Source organism: Solea solea, chromosome 16, assembly GCF_958295425.1.
Source record: "Solea solea chromosome 16, fSolSol10.1, whole genome shotgun sequence".
Taxonomy (NCBI): Eukaryota; Metazoa; Chordata; class Actinopteri; order Pleuronectiformes; family Soleidae; genus Solea; species Solea solea.
This window is the reverse complement of record NC_081149.1, coordinates 16,679,758-16,703,944: the sequence shown is the minus strand read 5'-3', so window position 1 is coordinate 16,703,944 and position 24,187 is coordinate 16,679,758. Positions and strand designations below refer to the sequence as shown.

The 24,187-nt window shown below is 39.8% G+C and overlaps 1 protein-coding gene across 1 annotated transcript in view; it reads right to left on the bottom strand.

Moving 5' to 3' along the window:
- The window catches only part of pitpnc1a (phosphatidylinositol transfer protein cytoplasmic 1a), a 40,406-nt gene extending 16,464 nt beyond the window's left edge, over window positions 1-23,942 (bottom strand). Inside the window, exon 1 of the mRNA XM_058653812.1 lies at window positions 23,346-23,942. Within this exon, the coding sequence (XP_058509795.1) occupies window positions 23,346-23,393 (48 nt within the window). The 5' untranslated portion in view covers window positions 23,394-23,942. The remainder of the gene's footprint in view (window positions 1-23,345) is intronic.
- Between the last annotated feature and the right edge of the window lie 245 nt (window positions 23,943-24,187).

The following is a 24,187-nucleotide window of genomic DNA, read 5'->3' as shown; positions in this document are numbered from 1 at the left end:
CTGCGTGTATGGGTCATGGACACAGACTGATTGATTCCCACTGGGAATGAGTAATTGGTAACACTCAAGTTGAAAGGCAAGGTAATAACTGCAGCACAATCATTTAGTGACTTGACTCCATTTTGGTATTATATGAATATTACATTACATGTCATTTAGCAGACGCTTTTATCCAAAGCGACTTACAATGGAATTGAGTACAAACAGCCAGGGGTGGAGTCGAACTTGCGACCATGATGTCTTTCGCACACAGGGTACCGGTCTTAACCACTGAGCCACTCCACTGTATGTCAGGCAAATCTGTACGTGATGATTTAGGGATTACTTGGGGAGAGAAACACAGAGTGGAGGACTTCGTGACATGCAGGCAGGTAATAGGTTGTTACAAATGATAATAATATTTTCACCATGTGTTTGAGCAGAAGGTCCAAAGCAGACAACGAGAGCATAGACAGTTGAACAGCTGACATCAATTTCCCAGCTGCAAGAAAAGCATCGAGGACCTCTTAGCGCCACTCTGATCATGTCATGTATTAACATAAAGCAGCATCTTTCCTCCCTCTCCCTCGGCTCATTCTGGGATCACACATAATGTGGGAACATGTCAGATGACCCCCCCCCCCCTCGTCTGTCTGAGAGCTGTGGTCGATGAAAGCTGCGATGGGTATCACTGTTGTCTTTACAAACCTCGCTCTAATGACTAGGAGGTAGAAGTGGCCATGAATAATCTCATACTATCTTTCTCTCTGAAAAGAACAGAGCCACTGGGCAAGAACTGTGGTGGAAAAGAGAGAAACACCGTTTTTTTTTTAAATTGCATTCTCGGTCACGTCAGGTTGATTTATGTTTTTTTTTCTTCTCTTAATCCTTTTTTTACTTTGGTCTTTGAACTCCTCCTCAGTCTCTTTGCCTTTAAAGGTTGCCATCAGCTCATGATGAGAGTATTATACATGGACTGTTTTTAAATAACACATTCTACAGCTTCATAGAGCAAGTGCATTTACAGAGAGGAATATGTCAGCAACAAAATTCATGGGAATGGGAAATTCAACACAACATATGGACATTTTAGAAAGCCTTTGTATTTGCTATGTTAAGCTGACATGATCCATACCACTGCTAAATGTCAAAAACCAAACTAATACAACTGTCATTGATGACTGAAACTGAGTAACCTTTGCTTAATGCAGAAATATGAAATAGCATTTGAAGATGAAAGCATGGACCTCATTCTGTGACTAAACTCTCCTCTGTGTCTCTGTTCTAACAGAACAGCAGGAGGTAGAGAGTTGTGGCCATTGTGTTACAGCCAAAGAGTGAGTGTACGATAAGAATCCTGACACACACACACACGCACATACATTCACACATGAGACAATACCAGACACATTGTAAGATGCAATTGAAATTCAACCACTGATGGAGTAATTAGTGCTTTTGGTGCTTGGTAATCTAGGACATTTGACCACGCTTTTGTTGAGATAAAGGGAGAGAACGTTATCACCATCCACACACAATGGAAAACAGGACCATTATTGTTTAAATGATTGTGCCAGTTAAATCATTTTGTAAATCAATTCTTTGGCTCATGTAGGTGTATACATTTGTCTTTGTGTAAAACACAAAGACAAACACATGGTAGAGTTACTGTATTCCTTGCAGAATGCAAAAAAAATATTATGCCTATACTGTTTTTTTTTTTTTTATCATATTTATGCTATGCTTCAAAATTATAATTATAACTACTTTCAAAATCCATAAAAGACAAAGGACAATTTGACATATTGCCTATGGGCATACAGCATATACATTGTTTTAAATTTAGCTGCAATACACTTCTGGAAAATATGCCATTAATTGAAGCACAAACACACACTGCATTGGCGTTGTTGCCTTCGGGCTGTCTGACAGAACTACCACAATTTCAGTTCTCTGATTTGATCAAACCAACCAGCACAGCGGTAAACAGAGAATACTATTATGCATCAGAGCAAAGAACAGTATTTCTAAGTCACCTAGTCCTGTGCAGAGCAGCACGGTGACCTGCATATACTGGTCTACGGGTGTTGTGGTGCTTTCATGTGAATCAGCCGAGCAGACCTTCACACAGGAAGACACTTCTGCACAGGTAACAAGCGCAGTTCCTATTACTACATCTTGCTTCACCACATTGTTTAAGTTTTCATCCAATAAAATATAAGCCAGTTCTTATGGTCATTTAGTGTTAAGTTAGTGTAACTTTTTAAGGTAACATTTACTAAAAACATTGTCTTTTAGCTGTTGTTTTAGTAGTTAGTCCTGAAAAAGCAGAGTACTGCTACATCCCTCAGTGCACAGCCTCTGTAAATTCTATAATAATTCAAATCAACAGTAGCAAGAGCAGAGTGTAGGTCCCATGATGACATTTTACGGTTTTTGAAGACTTCTTTTAGCATCTTGCGGTCTGCTCTCAGGGTGAACTTGCTTAGATGGCCAGACCTGGGCATGTTGGCACGTACAGCCTATTTTCCTCACAGTGAAGTGGCTGACTTTTTCAAACCACTAAATGTCGGAGGTTTAAATAGGGCAACATTTCCTTCAAAATGCTGAGTAACAAAGTTCTAATCATGTGCACCTGATGTGACACATGATGTGTACACCCATGTGTGATTTAGGCCATTTTAAGTGGGAATAAATGAGGGGGGTGTCCTAATTTATGCCTCACCTTAAAATTGCAATTCTTTAGAATTACATTTTACAGAGAAGTTTTAATTGTTTAGTTATATTATATTAGTCATATAGTTACAGTTCATTTGTCTGTGGAACATCTCTGCATTGTTGGCTGACAGCTTAGTGGAAATAGCCCGACTGGCTTATAGGACACCAGGAGGAGACATAAGTGCATACAGCTGTCATTTCAACACCATTTTCCCTGCCTGACCCAACTCCACCCCTGCACCATCTCAAAACACCTCCTCCCCTCATGTGATGTCCCACGACTTGTGACAGGCACCACACCAGGTTATTTTAATGGTACAAACCGACTTACATTAGTACCATTGTAAAGCCTATTTACTTTAAATTGAATGGTGCCAAATTCCGATACACAAAGCAGCATCTAAGTGAACAGACTCATGTGAACTCAGAAGAGCCGGAGAGAGATCATGGCACAGTTGTATCTTGTTAGATGTACAAAGACCCAGGGGACAATGGCAAGACGGTACCGGTTGTAGTTACATTTTACAAAAATAGACCCAGACAAATCTTGCAAAGTGAAAAGCAGGACAAGGCAACACCTGCACCTTGAGGAAACACCTGGTGGAACATCTGAAAGCTGAAGAGTGCTGCATTTTTCAGAGCCTGAGAGAAAAGTGCAGCCGTAGCTAATGTTGGCAGCTAAAATTAGCCTGCCTACAGCCAACACTGTAGAACAGAGGTCTCAAACTCGCGGCTCACGGGCCACATGCAGCCCTCCACCTCCACTCAATTTCATGTGGCCCATCACTCATTATCAACATATGAGTCATTTCTGTATGTTTTTTGAATGAATAGATTCATTTTGCATCATAAATACATTTAACCCTTTCTAAATTATTTTAAATAACATCACATAGATCATTATTTGGATATGTTGGCACATCATGATATCATTTTAGGCTCATATCGCCCACCCCTACATACCTATGGTTGCTTATTTTCAATAGACTGACCTCTGCTGAAGAACTATACACTCGATAGCCCCCAAGTCATTTGAGTTTGAGACCCCTGACGTAGAATGTGATGATCCCTCCATGAAAAACAAATCACTTTCAACGTCTTCAGGAGTCTTCAGGCTACTAACTCGTTGTTAAATAAGTTATTGTTGAAAACAACTGGGTGAATTTCACAGTCCTGGTTTCTAACACCACTGGCTACATATGAAAATACTTATAAAGATGCTGTTTAGTAAAAATTTTCTGACATGTTTTAGTGTTTAATTTGAAAACCCAAGTGTTATAACGTAACTACTTTAATGTAAACTCCTTTTACGTTGCTTTTCGTTGACAACTGTTCCAACTGTCACAGTGAGAGTGGCCCAGCCCACAACCTTCACTCTGCCTGGCACAGAAGAAGTCACCACCTTGTCAAAGTGTCAGTAAGTGTCACATGGCAGTGACTACTCTATTATGGACTGGTTGATGACAGGCTGGAGGTTGTAAGAGCAGGAAAGTACGGCTGTAATTATGAAGCAACAAAATAAATTATTGATCCCTCAAGTTTGGTTTGTAGACAAATTGGAGAAAATTCTAATTTCAAGGTTTGGGGAAAACCAATCAACATTTTCTGACATTTTATGGATGAACTAATTAATTGAGAAAATAATAGGCAAATTAATTGATTCTGAAAACAACTGCTGGATGCAGCCCAACAGAAGCGGTTCGAATATTTTGCATATGGCGTTATATATATACATATATATATATACACACACACATATACAGTATATATATATATATATATATATATATATATATATATATATATATATTTATATATATACACATACACACACACACACACACACACACACGTGTATATATATATATATATATATATATATATAGTAAATGTTTAAATTGAGACTTACAGAGACAGTTAGTACCATAAAAATGTTAATGTAAATGGTACACATCCTTACCCACGACCATTAGCGTCTATGCCCTGGGGAAAAGTCTGCTTTACATTAGAAGTGCCTAATGCAGCTGTTGCCATGGTGTTTGACAATAAATCTAATTCAGTCACACTCACTGTTTCTCTGTGCGTCTCTACTAACTGAAACGCAGATCTTCAAATATTAAGTGAATAAGGACGTCAATTACAAATGTACGAGAAGCAGGAAATGCCAAAAAACATTTATTACTTAATATCGCTTTAATTACATTAGATATATCTCCTCAAATTTGTAAGATTGGTTAAAAATAAATAACACATAGAATAAAATCGAGCTTTTCTGTGTCAGCATCTTCCATGGACCACATGTGATGGCTCAGACTACGATAGAAGACTCAGAAGTTTGTTTTTCACCTCGGAAGAAAACAATCCTAAAATAAATGATTTAGAATTGCCTGGCCTCAGGAAAAAAACCTATACCAGCACAACACGCATCTTTCACTCTTGGCTGTTGTCAGCGGCGTAGCAGGTCTTTCAGACACCGGTAGCATAAATAACAGCCAAGTGAAGAATATCCTGTGAGTGATGTTGATTACTAGGTGAACATAAGACAGAGGGGAAGGAACAAACACAAAAATACAACTATTTTTGTACTTTTAAGGACAATGGAATACTCCTGTCTGAGACAAATACGTCCTTTTAATGATCCCTCAAATTCCAAAACTGTGCAAGAGCAAAACACACAGAGACACAAACACACTCACACACTCATCTGGCTACCATGACTTCAGAGGACATAACGTTGACTTGCATTCATTTCCTGGAGACAGACATCATAACCTTAACCATAAAACATGTCTTCACCTTAAAATGTAAGAATTTCCATTATGGGGACTTGCTTTTTGTCCCTATAAGTAAGACAAGTCCCCATAATGTGATAGTGTAAACATATTTAGGTCCCCACAACATGAGTAATAACTGACACACACGTACACATGCTGGTTTTGCATTCTTTGTGTGGACATTTTGTGTGGACAATCATAGACATAATGCATTCTCTAGCCCCTTACCCTAAACTTATCCATCACAACTAAATGTCTAACCTTAACCTTACGCTATAACTCTAACCCTAAAACCATGTCTTAACCCTCCAAAAGCCTCTTAAAGTTGTGTGAGGTTTGGTTGACAATTGGTCCACACGGCTTATTTAAGACATGTACACACTCACACACACACACACACTGAACTCTGCTGGCTCAGCAGAGATGTGGGCATTGGGAGGGAGAGCACATACTGTATGACTGGCTCCATTTGTGCCGACTCATCAAAACATGAAGGTGAGCGATAACTCGGACTACTTTGGAAAATTCGTACAGCAGGGAAAGTAAGGGGACGCAAAGGACGAAGGTACATGTGTCATAGTAGCTCAGCAATAATGTAAAATTGGACAAGTGCCTCCTCATACATCAAACCTCATTAAACTGAATCGATTTTGTTTTCATAGCCAAAATTCACCAATCACAGTTTGCCTTTCTATACATGTCGTGACTTCCTCTGTCCTTAGACCCTGCCTCCATGATGTTAGGTATTCAGTCAGTCAGTCTGTCTGTCTAGCAGCCAAGATAAATGAAAAGAGAATGACACGTCTCCGGGAAAGGAGATGCCTTTTTTTTCTCGAAAAGAACAGCAGGTACAGACCTTACTTGGCTCAGAGATGGTGTTTTCTTTTTTTTTTTGCTACCTCGCATCAATATATATATAAAAAAAGTATTTTCGAGACAAGAAAGAAAGTCAAGAGTTTCATCATTTAGCAGAATCAGAATCAGAAAAACACTAATGTAACAGGAACAGATGGAGTTTGATGTGCTCTCATATATAAAGTAAGTCCATATGCAACACAGAGGTAGCAGGTGTGGCCAATAGAGCATTTGTGCTGGTGCCAGTGTGACACTGCGTCACTCTTGTGTGACTAAATATCGTACATATGGTTACTGTAAAACATTTATGGATTAACTTACTGATTGCTGAAGCTAAGAGAGAGCACTCCCCCCCCTCTGCCCCCTTTTTACTCCTCCCATCTTCCTCTCTCACCCGGTGTTTCTGCAGTGTCTGAGGGCACCGACAAAAACATTACATAACTCCGAGATCACTTGCCACAGCTCGCTCGGCTGTGCATCCTCTTCACCCCCTGCCTGTTTGCACAGCGGATGGCCAGTTAAAGTCGTGTACTTATACGCAAACATCTGAGGTAGAGTAATAATAACTAGAGGTAGAGAAGATGATTGAAAAAAAGAAGAAGGCAGAGCTGCTGTACAGACATAAGACGACACGATCGAAGACCGTCATCTGACTTTTTCCCTCGTCCCTTCTCTTCCTCCTCTTCTCATTTATACTCTCCCTGTGTGACCGACTCCTTCAGCCTTCTCTGTGCTGACGGAACATATTTACTGATTCTCAGGGGGATAAAACCAATGTGATTGTAATTTGTCAACTATTTTGATACTCGATTAATCGGTTTGAGTGTTTTTCCAATAATTGAAACAAGCTTCTGAAATGTGAATATTTTCTGATTTCTTTGCTCCATATAACACAGAAATCATTAAAAGTGAGACCTTGAGATGTGGGCTCACTTATTTACCGAGATCATGAAGCGCAGGGAACGTTTAGTGGTGGGAAGGAGGAAGCTGGAAGACGGGATCGATGTTGGCGTGATGTGAGAAGAGGGTGAAAATCTAATGTCTCAGGAACTCTGCAGCCTGTGAGGCTGCTCAAGGTGAACGAGTAAGAGAGAAACGCACAGTTTTAGAGAGGAAAACCTTTCATCCGATGATAACTGGTGATTCCGAGTTGATGTCAAACTCCATTGAGTGGAACGGTCCGGTTTAGTACACTATGGTATGTATTTTTCTGCATTTCCATTACAAATAATAGCAAAATAACCAGTCACTACTGCCTTTCCTTGGGATATCAAAGTAAAATTGTACAATAAAGGTCAGGGTGGAGCTAGATCAGGCTCCGCCCCTGATAGTCACCTGATTGGGTGACAGAAAAACATCACGCCTTTGCAAACGCTGTTCCTATTCTCATACAAAGCTTTTGTTGAGACAAACAGCCACAAATCGAGCAGGAAATAAACTGAAACAAACTGAACTGTACCCTGAAGGAAACACAGCATTAGCGTGAGTTTCAAATTTATAATCACCTGTAATTCATTTGAATTCATTCTAACCCCCCACCCAACCCCATGGACGCATGCCACCGCCCCCTACTGGCCCTGACCACCGTCACTGCTCCACATAGTTATAATAATTGTTACATTATTAACAGTGCTGCTTGTATTAATGGCATACTTCTGCAATATCTGCATAGTAAGACAGTGAAATACCTTCAAACAGTTAATGTTCAGGTGTATTTCTGTGGCCTTTAAAGGGACAACAAACGTGTCCTGTTGGATGCAGTTGTGTTGTGTCATAATAAGCAGCTCTTGCTTATTAGAATACTGCTCTTTTTCACCATCATTGTTATACATTAAGACACATGTAAACCTAAAATGTGTCTATTTTAGCTTCAGTCATCGTTTTCTTACATTGTCATATATTGAAACCCCTTCAAAAGTATTACATTGATTTTCATTAAATTTCTGCAGATATCCATCGTGTCCAAGGGCTTGGCATCATAACGCCTATTCTTCATAAATGATAAATGTTACCGAAAGCATTTCTATATTGTAATTTGATTAATGCTACCGTTTAACTCAACTCATGTCTTAATACATTCTCAAAGAGCTGACAGAAATGCTTTTTTTTGTTTTTCCTGAAAATAAAAATCTGAAGAAAAGCACGTGCCTTCTGGAGGTTGACAAACGGTGATTATCTGCCGACACCTTGAGATGTGGGCTCACTTATTTACTGAGATCATCAAGTGCAGGGAACGTTTAGTGGTGGGAAGGGGGAAGATGGAAGACCGGATTGATGTTGGCGTGATGTGAGAAGAGGGTGAAATTTTAATGTCTCAGGAACTCTGAAGCCTGTGAGGCTGCTCAAGGTGAACGAGTAAGAGAGAAACGCACAGTTTAGAGAAGGAAACCTTTCATCCGAGGATAACTGGTGATTCCGAGTTAAAACCACAAAGTAAATGCACAAAAACTCACATGTACATATGCAAAAAATGGAGAATACAAAGATTTTTTAAGATGTATTAATGTCAAATAATGTCACTGAGTGACCTTCTTTTCTAATAGTAATGGACAATATCTACATTACTACAATTTTTTAAAGAACTGAGCCTTTGTGTAAGAAACAGGTGTTTTTTTTTTTTTTTTTTTTTACAACCTTCAGCTGGTTATTTGATAAACAATTCCCACTGCATGTTACATAAGCCGTTTGTCCCCAATGTGTTTTGGTACAACTAGAATTTCAAGCTGCTCAGGGAAAACCGTCTTATTCATTATGCATAGAGCATGCAGCATGCGGCCCCGCTGAGATACAGAGGGAGAGGGAAATAAAAAATATGAACTGAGTAAAAGACGAGGAAAGGCCACAAATATCATGGTCTGGTCTTGCGCTGGACAAGACAGTTATCGTCTTTGCTTCCTCTGCCTTGATACAGGAGTGAACACACCGTCAAGAGAAAGGCAAAGAACATGAAAAGTCTGTTATGAAGTTGATGATACTTCACATGAAGTTGCACAAGTCACAGAGTGGGGCTGTATTTCTCCTTCTCTTAATTCATAGAGGTCAGCTATAAGGAGGATGTCTAACATCAAACAAGAACATTCTTTGGTATGAATATAAATGGATACATAAAATGACCAAACATCCATATAATACCGTACATATGTCTACATTTTAAATGGACCTTGAGTCTGGCAATAAAAACCATAGACCATGTCTCTGCTAAGTGCCAACATGGAACATCTTCCCCCCTCACTATTATGTTGGTAGACACTCAATATTTCAGAAAAGCTACATTGCTTTTGTATTGAAAAGGACATTACGTGAGCACAATTGACCTAACCTATAGAGAATATATGCTTTACTGTTACATACAATACATACATGAAACACGTGCTGTATACTAACAATAATAACACAGTACAATCAAACTAAGCTGAACAACAATTTACAGATCTGCGCATGAACCACTTCAATGTAAGACACACTGAAAATGTCTATAAGTGCTTTACCTATACCATAACATACAACATGGAGAATCGGAATATTCACGATTACAGTCAAACCATACATACAGCGTCTCGCATTTTTATGGTATAAGATGGAATCATGCAATGGGCATCAAACCATCCCGTGGGTGTTGATGTCGTTGTTATCTCTTGTGCTTTGTGTGACACTGCTAATGGAGCTGCTATGCAAACTTTTTCTTACAATAAAAGTACGTATCTCTCCATCTCGCTCTCTCTCTCTCTATTGCAAAGACACACGTTTTAATACGACCCAGCGTGCTCAATCCTGTGCCGACATCAGCTTTGAGTTTGTGAGCTGTAACATTTTTTTTTTTTTAATTCCTCTCCAAAGTGAGGCTTGCCACTGAGTCTCTGTTGAAAACGTGTTCCATGAGCACAGCTCCTGCTATTGCATTTAACACCCGCCGCGCTGCCAGATTGAGCGTGGAAGCGAAACACTTAACTAAAATGGCAACGTTCATGTTCAGGTCTTCAGCGGTAGTAAGCAGGAGGTTTGCAACTTTTGCACCAGTGTGACTTTTGTGGACCGAACTAACACGGGTGACTTCATACAGCATGTTACTTTTCACAAGTGAATCAAAGCTAATGACCGTTTCTCAAATTCACAAAATCAAAAGCCTAAATGCAATCAAGTTTATTATACAGTGCTACTGCCGTAAAGTTCTATTACCATCTGCATCTTAGAGGCTATATCAAAAGGTTCATACTTGGTGTATTGATCATTCAAACTCAAAATAAAAAACCACAAGACTGACTGTATGAATAAATATGACTATCTTTGAGAGCCAAATGCCAAATTCTCCAAAAGGAGTCAAAGTCAAACATCACAATCACTGCCGCAATAAACTTCTTCTTTCTTCGTGTGAGTGAAAGGGAAATTAAAAAGTCAAACTACATGCCAAACATTTCAAATATATATATATATATATATATATATATAATTTTATTTAGTTCGTATCACACACTGATGAAGTTTAATTTTTAGGTTTTAGGTCTTGTTTAATAGCATAGTTTACTCAGGGGTACGCAAACTCGAACCAGCAACCCTTCGCTTACAAGCCAAATTCCCTTTTCCGCTTGGCTAAGGGCAACCCGTTAAGTCAGTTGTACTAAAGAGAAAGATATGAATATTTACAAGTTACATACATACTGTATTCACAGCAAAGCAGTTGTTTCTATACACTTAATATAATGAAAAAAATAATAATAATAATTCTGATTATTTCAGGTCTAATCATGCAGCCCTTTTTCATTGGAGTGCAGAGCACACCACGGATGCATTGCTCGCTAATTGGGCCTCAGGCGCTGCATCCTGATCAATGGTAATGACACTTCACTGCTGGAGGCTGAGATCAGGAGGAACTGAGTGAGAGGAGAGGAGCGCTGCAGCTCAGGGAGGTGAGCTTAAAACAAGAGCCGTCTGTACATACACACCATTCACCTGCAGTGGGAAACTGCAGGAACACACACACACACGTGCACAGGATGTTTACACGGAAAAGTGAGTCTTCACCAGCAGCAATCAGTACACAGTAGAATCAGATTAAAAAATAAAAAGTAAGCACTTCATTAATTAAAGATCTGATTAGAACGAAGAGTGGAGATGCTGTGACACACAGTTGGTCTCCATTGTTGAAATCTGTGCATCAGTATAAGATAAGCAGTCAGGACTGATGAATCTTTAATATGATGTTTACAAAACACTGACTGAGCTGTTGTCAGCAGTGTTCGTCGCTGCCATTAGCATTCTCCACTCGCTTCCCTATGTGACCTCATGAATGTGTTTGGTGGGGGGGGGGGGGCTATCTTTGTGGAGTCCTGGTTCCTGATTGGATAAGATGTCGTAAGATACTGAAAAACTTTCTGAGATTTACTGTCCAACCCCCCGAGACTGTGGCAAATAAATGGAACTGGAGAGAGAAAAAAAACCCACAATTTATGCACAATGAAGTTTTTGAATTATAACTCATATCGGGGACAATTTAATTAATCAGTTTAAAGTAAATGCAAAACATGTACGAGTTCCAATGGGAGAAGAACAAAGAACCTGAATCCATACAGTGCAAAAAAGCCAATTAAGTATTCAGCGTCTCTGATGCCCTGCCTGATAATGAAAGTGATGTTTATATTCATGACATTAACGAAATCTAGTAAAGTGCAGAGAGTTGACTATCAAGTGTGTGACATGGACATCAAAGTAAAAAGAACTAAAACCTACAGAGCAGCTGCAGAAAGGGTTTACATCATCCTCTCAAACACAACAAACTAATAGGAGCAAATTGTCTTTGTGCTCGTGTCCTTGGGCAAGACACTTAACCCCACGTAGCCCCTGTGCCATTAGTGTGTGAATGGGTATGAAACATGTGATGGAAAGAAAAAACCCCTGCAACAATGAGTCTTAACACTGCACAAAGACTCTTGTATGAATGTAGTGTAAAGCAGCTCTGAGTGGTCATCCAGACTAGAAAAGTGCTACATAAATACAGACCATTTAACAGGATAATTTCATGATAAGCTACATTTTTCCAAGCAAAAACCACTAAAAACTCAGCATTGGGGAAAAAAAAGAGAATAATTGCAAATCAGTGGAGACTGTTGACAAAAAGAAAAATACAGCACAGAGGAGAGAGAAGAGGATCCATGCTGTTGGCCACCTGCACTAATGGCACTGAATCACTGCTCATTGAGTCAGTGAAAACAGACTGGTACAAATAAACTCGATTTTTTTTTCTAGGGGGGGATATAAAGAAAGGGCACACGAGGTGAAAAATACCACATTGACCTCCTTTTTGTTTTGAGTGGGTGATTTATATATTTATTTGTCGCATAAAAGCTTGTTCCAATTGCTTTTCTATGGATTGCGCACATACTGTATTATTCACCCACCAGTCGAATCAAAAAGGATCTCTTTCTTTCTCTCGGTTTGTGTGTTGCTCTCTTTTCCCAGAGTCTCCTTCATGGAGACAAACATAAGGGTTTGCTTCCTCTTCCACATCTTCAGCAACAGTCTTTTTCTCATTTGCAGCTGCTTGAGTTATATCCAAAACAATGGATATTCAAAAACAGTGCAGGTTTGCTTGTGGTAGTTGATTTCATGGCCCAAGAAGGATTGTTTGAACCTTTATAATTTTGCAAAGGTAATTATAGTTAATATTTTGTGTATCCTTTTGTAATTATAAGTGCTGTTTTTCCTTACAGTTTATTTTGTGATGAAAGATAAACCATTTGCTGCCATGACAATGTCTCAGAGTTGTAAAATGCTGCACCACTGCACATATACACATTATAAACATGCATGTAACAGTGTGTTAGTCGGACTCAAACATTCTAAACCTAACCATTTATGTCATGTAAACATGTACTGTAAGTCCAACTAATATCAAGCTAGTCTTAGTCAGACTAACATACCTGGATAATGCGATTCATAGTCTGATTACTCCTGCATGTGTACACTTTCTGCACATGCACCAAAACTTCCTCCTACGACGTATAAACTGCAGTACTGTTGCCGAAAATCATACAGCAGCATCTTTATTCGGACAACACAGCAACCACAAGAGTCATGCTCCGCCTACTTTGTATCACTATTAACATGTAGAGCAGGTACGAAACATACAGAACCACAGCGCGATCCATCTCTCCGTCCATCTCACCGTTCGCCGTTTGTTTTTCTGTGACGTAAAGGTCAACAGGAAACTGATTCAATACGCACTAGCTTATAACAGATGTACAGCACACCTACGGAGGCGGAGTCAGACGTACACGTCCATCAATTCCATTAATCTGCTAATGAAACTGGTGTTTTGTTGTTTCAGAGCAAACAAAACAGAGCTACATAAGGTTGATTTCAGCCCGACAGCCTTTCCTTCAAAACATGAACTGAAAACATTCTTCAGTGTTGAAAGGCAGCGGCGCTCTCGCCACCTACTGTATTCCGTCACTGCGGTGACATTTATTGACCCCGCTCTCGTTCATTTCATGCCTCACTGGAAGCAGCCGCACCGAAATTGCAGAAACCATAAAATCAAAAGCAACACAGTGAAACTAATATGGTATTTCAATGAAACACTTTCTTCAAGTTGGAAGACGTATATTTAACAACTTCACTGTGTCAATATGACACATTGCTTTTTTTTTTTACAGTATAATCCCATATACAAGTTGTTACCCGTTAGAGTGCACAATGTCTCCTTATACATTGTGATCACATTATAGTGCAACATGCCCAGCTGCTCCCCCCCTCTCATGCTGCATCTTTCCTCACACCTGTCCCATAACTCTTGTGACACATTCACAACGTGTCAGCGCAGCTTCTATTCTCAGTCGCCATTGTCTCTCCTTGTTTAGACGGGATGTTGTCACTAAGTACGGTTTAGTGGCACAGGAAGAGAAGAGGTGCGTTTACAGGGCAGAGAAGGAGAGACAGACGAGCTTCCTGTTCTGATAAGGTGAACGATGGTAATAGCTCACAGTTCAGCTGGTAGGTGTGCAGCCTGCTATATGTACACACACACACACACAAGCGGTTTTCACAACACTGTTGTTGAAGCAAGGTAATTCATCCACACCACAAACTAAATTATCAAACATTACTAACAATTTTGTGGACAAACAGAAAATTCCAATTTTCCAAATTCTAAATTAAAAAGGTAATTAAAATTTTAAAAAAAATAGTTTAACTCTCGGTTCAGAGCGAAAAGCAATTTAGACGACAACAATACAAGCAACTCAGGACCAATTAAATGATCCCTGTTTGGTGAACAATTCCACCAGGTCCTACAAAATAAAAAATAAAGGCTGTTGTTCCCCCAAAACAAAAAGCACAAATGTGCAATGGACTTAGGAGTAGAACTGGCTGCTACAATGTGTGTCCAAAGTGTTGATATGCACAAGCCACTATTTAAAAATGTGTCAGCGCTTTCTCTAACCTGTCACAACCCCGCTGTTTGAAGCACAGTGCTGTGTCGCTGGAAACAAACCAACAGTAGCAGCGAGAGGGGACAACATATGTCAGGGTTTGGCGTGACACGGACTGAAAACAGATGGTTACAGATAGATTTCATTTTGTTTTCAGACAGAAGTATTAAAGCGTCATTGACATCGGACAAGAAGGGTTATTGATTTATGGTGACGTGTGTGATATAAAACATTTCAAAAGGGCCATGTTATGTCTCTCTTTCTGTCTGCCGTTTGTCGACATTGACAGTGCCGTCACAGGAAGAGACGTCCGACACAAGAATCAAGCGGAACAATGCTGAAATGTAGATCAGTTAAAAAGACCTAACAATCCTGAAAACATGAGTTAATCTCCAACAATTACCAGGGAAAAGTCTAAAATCTCATTATTTAACAGGAGGAGTCTGGTGTATTTAGCGACAGCACTGCTGATCGCGAGTGGCGAGCGGCATCACAAACCCTGCCGCTGTATTTCAGTCCAGTGACTGTCCGGTCATGGAGGAAGTACTGAACAAATCATTTTAATTAACTGATTCTAATGGTTCAGTTACACTGAAAACAACTGCTTTACAAAGTCACTAGTCACTCGTATGTGTGTGTGTGTGTGTAAAACAAAGTCATTGCAGTTTCATGCAGCCGTGCAGTGATGACTCCGCCCACTATTTTTGAAGCGGAAAACCAACCTAAACCGTGCCGTGCTGTGGCGAGGCGAGCTGGGACCATTGTGGAAAAGGGCCATTAGTGTGAACTCTCTCTCCTCCAGGATGTTTTTCATTGCTCAAGTGTCCACACCTTCAGTCACCTAACCAACAGTTCCCGCACTGCTCTAAATGCAGTTCTCCTCTCTCAGAAATAGAAAACTCTTGACCCTTCATGTTGACCAGACTATTTCTACGTGTGAAAATGATGCAACATACATACTGGATGGGAACGGCCAAACTATACTTGAACTTCAGCCTATAACTTCTCTGGTTCATGTATTTTTCAAAGCCATCATTGGCTGTGGGTATCTTAAACCAGGTCTACTCTCCACTGAATGCATGTATGTCTTGACAGGATTTACATTTTGAAAGCATTAATGTGACATGTTCAGGACATAAATTATGGATCACTGTATGTTTTACTTGTAATTGTAGTCCTGACGAAACTCCTAGTGAACAGGTGAAAATACAGCAACGGCCAAATCATTTGTTACTGAAGTATAGCATAGATAATTAAGGCTAAATCATTGTTTAAATAATGTATTATCTGTCAGTTATTTTCTCATATAATCTATCATATAATAAATCTTACATTTTTTCCATTCTTTTTGTTCTTTGTTTAAAAAAAAAAAAGGAGCGTTTCTCCTCTGGTGTTCTCACGCGAGCTAACTTTACATTACGCGGTCATTTTCCCAGAGAGCTGGCAGGAGAATCTCAGGAGAATCTCTGAAGCACCTCCTGCCGACATCAGCATTCACACATTCAAGCCCTCTGCACAATCTCTGGAGAATCTCTAGAGTTCACTCCTGTTCATGTCTGAAAGCAGCCTGAGATAAAGTGTGAGAGGGCAACCTTGAGAATATCACCAGGCCGGGTTTCAATTATTCTCACAGCAGGGACTCACTCGGTGATGCCCCGTGAGCCATCGGGCTCGTGGATACAAGCAATACAAGTAATGACATGCGGAAAAACAACCAGGCAGACTGCGAGCAGACACCGACAACTTCACTATGACGCCAAAGTCAATCACCTGTTGTTGAAAGTGCACACCGAGTTTAGACGATTCAACAAAGTGAAACGGAAAAGCAGTTAATTCAACTTCAACAAAGTTCCACAGTGTTCATCAGAGATGTATCATACTCTTGTGTCGCCTACATTACACACTTAAATTACAACGTGTGATTTCAACTGTCACTGATATCCGTCCGATAGAGTCCTATTAGATAGAGACAGTGGTGGCCAGTGTCGAACCAGTACCGATATAAACTCACACCTAAAAATATCTGTTAGAGCTGCAGCTAACAATTATTTTCATAATCGACTAATGTGTCAATTATTTTATTGATTAATCGAGTAATCGTTTGGTCCATAAAATGTCAGAAAATGTTGTTTTTGTCCTCATACCAAAATTATTCAGTTTTAATGATTTCTTTTTTATGTGGAGCAAAGTAACCGGACAATATTCATATTTAAGAAGCTGAAACAATCAGAAATCTTGTTTCGACGATTATCAAAATAGTTAACGATTAATTAATATCTGTGAGATCTGTTAATTTGATTCAGTGCAGGGTACATTTGCTTTCATTATGGTCGCTAAGTTGCTGGTTTTCTCTGAACTCCAGCATTTTTAATGATTTTGCTTTGCCATATCAGTTCAAATTGTTACAGACTGACTAAACGTGCATGAAGGAGTAAGAAATTAAAAGAACCAGATGAGAAGACGGAGGTAAATCAAATCAAAACACCTGTAAATACATGCTGGGTTTGGCCAAAGGGTCTAAGGTCAGATTGAAGACTGACACTGGATCATTCGGCTCAAAACACGTATGACACATTGGATCAGGTTGGTCCATTATGGTGACGCGCTCGGTCGCCGCAGCTCTGGTCAAAACCACCCCGTCCTCCATCTGACCTCGTAATTCCACTGTGCAGTTTCAGGTCGCATAACGGCGATAAAGCTCCTTTACTTTCCTCTGACTTCTACCGTCAATAAGGTGTGCACTACCTTTCAGCTTTGATAACTGTAGAGGTCATTTAAGCTCCGTGTTTGAAAGGTTGGCATACATCCATGTGAATGCACAAACAGAGGGGAAGGATAGGATGAAGAGACGGGGGCTGCTTGTAGGGGTTGTCATGGGCACAAAACACAGTGTGTTACCTTGAGCTTAAGCGCTGTTGTTGATGCCGTCAAACTGATGTCTTAATGCTGGTCAGTATGAGGAGCTTCTCAGCTGAAACACCTTTACTGACAACTGGTGCAGTATGTGTCTGACTTCTGACACTTCAATCTGTAGCTGTAACAGTAGATAAATCATGAAGTTAAATCACTTCATGACTTACAAGACTAAGTTAATGGAATTATTCTTCTGCCATTATGAAATAATGGGAAACACAGTCTTCTCGTCCTCCAATGCTCTTGTTCCCTCTAAAACATATTAGCAGCCGATGAAGCAAACAGTCAACTGCTATTCAGGTGTAGAAAAGAAACTCTCTGTTCTTCATTCAGTGAATGGGTAATTAATTGCAGAAAAAGCTGCCTGGCACGTGCTGAGCCACTGAAAGCTCTGCTCGATGTAATCTAAAAACAGTCACGGTGAAATTAAATCTACTGAGGTGTGTCTACACATACTGAAGATACAATTTTTCTTGCTGTCTGCTAGATTTGAGGCATTTTAGAGAAAGCATGGAATAAAATCAATGTCCTTGCCATGACTGTTTAATGAGCAACTGCTAAAATTTGTTTAGAGGATTTTATGCCAGGTCTGATGACTGAAATCCACAAGTGGCTGTTGTCAAGGCAACAATTATTCGTTTAATCGATTATTAATCGATTAAATCGATTTTAAACTTGATTAAAAGTGTATATGTAAAGTTGAGATTTTTGAGGCCATTACTGTGTTTTCATTTGGAGACGTAGTGTCAGATAGAAATGATCTTCACGCAAATTAGTGTAATGAGTTAGTGTAATGAGCCCTGAACTCTGTCAAGAAGAACTACTGACGAGAAATAAGTGGTGAAAATTAAATGGAGCTTTTTGTACCAATACATAGGTAACTGAATGTTTATGAATGTTCTCCATATTCTCCATGTCTGCTCTTTCAGATAGAGTTAGTGTTCTCATTCTCCCTTAAAAAAATACATATATTTTACCCATATATCTGTATGACCCATACTGCATTCAGACATACAGTTGCCATCATCGCATTGTGCCGACATTGTAAGAGTCACCTTAAAAGACATGCACGCTCTCATCTTTAACTCCCTGGCAGATAATCTGAGTTTGAACATGTTTCTCTCTCTCTCTATCTATCTATCTATCTGGTGTGTGAGTGAGCTCAGTCACCGTCTGGCTGCACATTGAGCTCCTTAGGGAACAGTGAAGGAACAGGCTTCTCTGTAGTCAGAGCACAGAGCTTACACTATGTGGATGTCTCAGTATGCAGGAACACAAACAAACCACCAGAGACTGACCTTACACTGACTGGCTGATGTCTCATTAATCCAAACAGGTGTCCACATGACATGACGAGTTCTGAAAAGCTTAATGATATCAGCCCAAATACTACGAACATTAACGTGAATGTCTTGGTTACAGAATATAATAGTAAATTAGGGTTGGGACAAAATGACATGGATATTGCATTAAATTCTCGTCCTGATTTATGAAATACAATTAACCACTGGCACCAAATATCAATATTTTCATTTACAAAAAGTATGGCACTCTAAACAGATTTCCCTGCCATTTTGACTCACCGGTGTCACAAATGAATGGTTCCTTGCAGAGGAACTTATTACAAGAATGAGAGGAACATGAACTGAGATTAAAGCTTTAGTTCAAATTTGGTTGAGGGCTGCTACAATTAGCCACTGACGCAGAATTTTAGTGTCGACATGTTGTATTACCATTGAACAAATACAAATCACATGATTGTTCCTTTAAAACTGCAGTGTAATACAGGAACTGCTGGTGGCACAATCACTTCCAATGACTGCAAAGAAGAGCTTTGAAAATAGAGCAGATCAGAGGGGGAGAGATGCATCAGGTGCATTAGTTGTAGTGTAGCGAGCAAATGGAAGCTACTGTGATCCATTGTTATAGTGCATCATTGTCTTGCAACATATTGATCAGCACTGAATCACTCAGTGTGTTTACATGCATGTTAAAAGTCCAATTTAACGGAGTTGGAGTGAGACATATGCGGCCAATAAGTCGATTTTTTTGTATACTCAGGCTTGCCAAGTAGTCTGATTGCCGGTCTTGGTCAGACTATGGCCATAGCTCGATTAAACTGTGAATGTAGTGACTTCCCTGCGATTTCCATGCCAAACGTGTGCATGCATTCAATATTTACTGCCTTTTCTAAAGAAAGAAGAATTAAAGTGATATTTTGCAATATTTCAGCAATATTAAACTGGCAAGTGCATAAAATGTCATTAAACTACACTGCCCTCAGTCTGAGGAAAAAAAAGCTGTGAACTTCATTAATTCACTCACACGCATCTATAGCTTATATCTAAGAAGCTTGTGTGTATGTGTATGTGTATGTGTATACATATATACATACACACACACACACATACACATATGTGTATATATATATGTATATACATACATATATACACATATATACACATACATACATACATATACACATGTGTATGTATATATATATATATATATATATATATATATATATATATATATATATATATATATATACATACACATACACATATGTATATATACACATATATACATACATACATACATATATACATATATACACACATATACATATATACATATATACATATATATATATGTGACCTGAACACTAAATTAATTACTCCTCATGATGAATCCAATGTCTATGTTTAATCCATATCAAGAGGTACAGCAGGTCATCCTCTCTCCTCCAGTCACTCTTTGAGCAAAATATTGAAGCCCAGTTGCCCCTGGTGATGCATCCTCAGTGTGCGAGTGTGTGAAGTACTATGTATAGAACAAGCATTGTATGAATGCCTGTGCGTGAATGTTTGAAAGTGACTTTGTGGTCATTACGACGAGAACAGTGCACAGTATACTAATGCAGCCCATTTACCATTTAGAAATATGTGTTTATGTAATCTGCAGCGAAAATGCTGAATAAAACTAACTGTTTATTTAACTGGTTTGGTGCACTTATTCAAGAAATTCCGTAGAAAATGATTTTCAACCTGAAGCCACAAGCTGTTTTGTGAATCCATTAGTGTCGAGTGGGCATACATCTAAACACGTATGAGATCATCTGTCACACGCGCACACACAAACATAGACACACAGTCCTTGGATTATTTATGCGTCTTTGTGTGGGGGTAAGTAGCTGCAGCAGAATTTAATTGATTACAAATGTTCATTTGTCAAATCAGTAACACATCAATGGGTTATTATTGTTACAGCGGCAGACGTAATAGCCTGTAGTCGGCCAGCTGTCGAGCTTCCATCACCACTAGAGCGAAGCAAAGCAGAGGAGCCAATCAGTCTCAGGACAGGATGTGATAAAGCTGCATCCTGGTAATAACAAACCCGAAACTCACAGAGACCACTTCAAGGTCCAAAGCAGCGCAGTCACACAGCGTGAGGACCATTAGGAGAGGCTGCTCAGATCCTGTCCAAATAAGAACAACATCATAGTTTTTTGACTGACCACAGTTAAGTGCTTTATGTTCAGACGGCACGACTGACAAGTGATAATCATGGTAACCATGAACTACTATGGTGATAGAAGCGCACCGGCTCCAATGAAGTCACATGACAACCTGGGTTAAATGATGTGTAAAACCTTTCTGACACAGTGGAACTCAGTAAAACACTTTAAATGGAGCATGTTGTCGTTAGGTTCTGGTAACACGGAAATGAACACAATCCACATTGACAGCAGGAGGGCAAGTAAATACAGCCCCAACTTCAAATCCTATGATGATAACACAGTATTCTATGATTGAACATGGAAGCATGGAACAATATGAAAATGTCATAATCATCCTGGCCCAAATGAATTCAATTCACAACATTTTTGCTCAAATGTAGATGGTAGTCCTCTGTCCATAATAATATACCTTAATTTGTTTAATTTCCATAAGATTTCATTAAATGAGCACAAATGTGACACGGGAAGTACACAGTGTCCTTGCAGGCTCCCCCTTAAAGCACTTCAAAATAGCTCACTAGGAGCATTTTCATGTCATTTTTGAAATAATAACATATATAACATATAATAACATTTTCCCCATTCACAACTATTCCAAACATGTTAGTGCAACACAAAATCAACTTATTTTTTTTATAAAACTCCCTATCGTCTCATGCAAAGCCACAGCATAAACACAAGGTAACACAAACAGAGCTGTGACTATTCATGAAATACTGTATCTTTGTTGAGTGCTATAATGTATTAGTTGCTAGTTGCAAAAATAACTCTGTTCGAATTAAAGTCTATGAGAAAATGAGCCAACTTCTCACTTGATTCAGAATATCAGTTAACATCAATTACGGATGATATTTGACTTTTTGCCAATATGCTGCAGATCATTTAGTCTCTGCTGTATTGAAATTAACATAATATTTTGCCTACTCATTTTGCAGCAGATGTAGATATCAATTTTCTTCATTGAGCAAAATAAATAATTGTAAAATAAACAATAGTTGTAGAGGACGCCAGCATAGAAGTCAAGGAGGCAGCAGCCTGTTAATCCTACTGTTGTATTCATTAGTTATTTCGGCAGATCCTGGTGTGTCTGCCAATGCTAACACCATACCTATAATATTGTGCATCTGTAGTCTCAATTGCTACTTTCAGGTCTTCTTCAGTAGGACATAATGTTAATTTTGTAAGTTATGTTACTTTGAAGAGGAACTTACACATTAAAGCACCACATGTGAGTGTGGACACCTGTGTATCCTCAAATAGGTAGCAGGTGACGAATATACAGTTGCAAAAACGTACATGTCAAATTGTGAATCAAGGATGAAGAGGCCTCTGTGGCCACATGATCACAAAATAGCATTCTTGGTTGTTACCAGAACATCACCACCTACTTCCATTCAAGTTCCACAACACATACAAAATCCTACTCCTCCTCTAATTCAAATCCCTCCATCCCCTGGCCACACACACATTTCCTGTCTGACCTCCTCCATCCCTGCAGCCTGGAACCTATGGTGCACAGAACGAGATCTGCCCTCCCTCAAAAATATTTCCTCAAAAATCCACCTTTTAATTACCTGTTAAGTACTGACATCATTTTCTGTTCTTTGTTTGTGTTTTTAAAACTCTAAAGCAGCCTTGGGTACCTTGACAGAAACTACACAGGTCTAAATTGTTGTTGTTATTATTATACCATAAAAAAGCATTGTCGATGGTGGTGATGAAGTGATGGAGCGTGCGTGCATTTTCACACGTCCTCCAAACCACACAGTAAAATAGACGCACGATTTGTCCTTCACCACCTCCAGTACAAATAATCGCACGTTTCGTTTCGATGCTGCTGCTGCTTCTGTACAATCTGTCCAACGTTGGACACGTACAACAGCAGAGCAGGAGGAGGCTGCAGCAGCAGCAGCAGAGGGACAGCAGCAGCTCCACCGCGCGGTTGTTCCCTGAACGCACCACGACTGAACGAGTTCACCGTGTTCTCTTTTGGTGCAGAAACGACGAGCGCATCACTGTCAACTTTCCAAGCATCACTGTTAGCGCGGCATAGAAGCGAACCTGCCTGTGCACAGTTAGTCGCGGGTTTACAGCGGCAGAGTCAACAACAATAACAACAACAACAACAACCAGGAGACGGAGCAGATGTAAAAGTTCACCTACCTCCTCCACAGTGAGAGGCATGCAGATCCGGTACTCCTTCAGCAACATAGTCTCTCTCTCTCTCTGCACAGCGGAAGGTGATGATGTCGGTGCTCTTACAGTGTTCGGGCGCGATCCTACAAAGCAGTCATTGAAGTGCAAAGATTTGCTCGGTGAAACCACACACACTCACGTATTCACCTGCTCACTCATGTGTGCATCAGCAGCCTCCAGTAACGACTCCTGCTTCGTGCGCACACACTTAGTCCAAATCACCAGAGGGGGTTTTGCACCTGGCGGAGAGAGTCCTTCTGCTGGCGACTCAAAAAACTACTCCTAACAGTCCAGCGTTGGCCTCATATAAACCTGTGTGGCGCGGGAAGTGGAAAGAAATCACACAAAACTCCGAAAACAAGTCGCTTTCAACAACAACGACGTCCGCAGCTTCGCGTGTCTCCTTTTTCTCCTTCTTCTTCTTCTTCTTTTTCTCGCGTCAAACACGGAACCTTTCCGTTGCGTAAATGTTCCTCAGACACAAACACAAGTGGTTGGCTTAGACGCGTTTCCTCGGTAGCAGCTTCACTAATGTATCCCCGCTGCTGAGAGTGAGTTTCCCTGACAGCTCCCTCCTCCCCCGAGTGATGCGCAGCCGTGTTTTAAATGAAGCAGCTGCTTCCAATCAGCGACAGCCGGAAACACAGAGAAGAAGAGCAGCCTCAATCCTTTAAAAAGAAACACAAAAAAACATCTCTATCTATCCTGAACAAACGAGACGCACCCACTCATACACTGACTCACACACGTCTGTGTGATGGCAGCAGTTGTAGTCTGCATTTTTCTCTTTGAGTCAAACATTTAAAACA